This window comes from Diachasma alloeum, unplaced genomic scaffold (assembly GCF_001412515.2).
Source record: "Diachasma alloeum isolate Michigan unplaced genomic scaffold, Dall2.0 Dall_scaffold_00726, whole genome shotgun sequence".
Classification (NCBI taxonomy): Eukaryota; Metazoa; Arthropoda; class Insecta; order Hymenoptera; family Braconidae; genus Diachasma; species Diachasma alloeum.
The window spans coordinates 3,986-5,020 of NW_021680857.1; the positions used below are offsets into that span (position 1 = coordinate 3,986).

Sequence of the window (1,035 nt, forward strand, 5' to 3'; positions counted from 1 at the left end):
TTACGGCATTCAGGCACGGTCCGCTTCCCCTTTTCCATCTCTCTGCCTGAAACCGACTCCATCATGATGAAAACTATTCTCTCGGGGATGATCCAACTCTTCAATCCACTCGGTTTTCTACCACCAGTGGTGATTCACACCAAGCTCTTGCTACCAGCTCTTTGGATCGAGAAACTGGGATGGGACTAGCCAGTTTCCTCGACAACTCCTAAGTACTGGGGGCAATTCAGGTGCGAACTCACGCAGTGGTCGGAGATCACGATAACTCAGTGGCTTGGACTGCTCACGAATTCCGGCGTAGAAATACACGGATTCTCCAATCCCTCACAGCTCGCAATGTCAGCCATAGTTTATCTCAAGGTTTTCAACAGAAATGCAGAACCTCGAATCACACAAATCTGCTCAAAAACCAAGGTGGCCTCACTCAAAAGACTGACAATTCCACGTATACAACTCACTGCATCTCTTCTTCTGGCCAAATTAGTCAAGTACATCCAGGATCACCTCGACTCGACGAATGTTTCCATCTATGTTTGGGCGGACTCGTCGGTTATGCTCACTTGGATTTCACACTCATCAAGGTGGGAGGAATTTATGGAGAATCGAGTATCACTTATCCACGACCTCACTCAGCACGCTCACTGGAGATTGGTACCAGGCAAGGAGAATCCTGCAGACTGTGCTTTTCGAGGTTTACCACCATCGAAACTGACAGTTCACAAACTCTGGTGGACAGAGCAGATCATGGCCGCCCCACGTTTTGGAAAAGGACCTCAACGTAGACCTCAAGGAAAAACCAGGAGTGTTGCTTCATGAGCATGCATAACCAGTCGTTCTCTGGGACCTCATCGACAGATTGTCATCGTTTAACCGTCTGCTCTGGGTCACCGCAATCTGTCGATTTATCGCGCGGCTCAGGACAGTTCTCAATTCACCTATCTATTATCCGCTCACTCTTGGTGATTTTGAAGAGACCCGCATCGCCTGGATCAAGGTCACTCCGTCCGCTCACTTCAAGGACTAACTTAGGGCTAT

The 1,035-nt window shown here is 48.8% G+C and overlaps 1 protein-coding gene across 1 annotated transcript; it reads left to right on the forward strand.

The window, feature by feature from the left end:
* The first annotated feature begins 336 nt into the window (after positions 1-336).
* On the forward strand, positions 337-816 carry LOC107044398. Its single transcript, XM_015266266.1, has one exon. It carries the CDS (start codon positions 337-339, stop codon positions 814-816), a length of 480 nt encoding a protein of 159 aa, XP_015121752.1.
* The last annotated feature ends 219 nt before the right edge of the window (positions 817-1,035 follow it).

What these genes read in the sequence shown, in the direction of transcription:
- LOC107044398 (XM_015266266.1), top strand. Translation starts at nt 337, where the DNA reads ATGTCAGCCATAGTTTATCTCAAGGTTTTCAACAGAAATGCAGAACCT.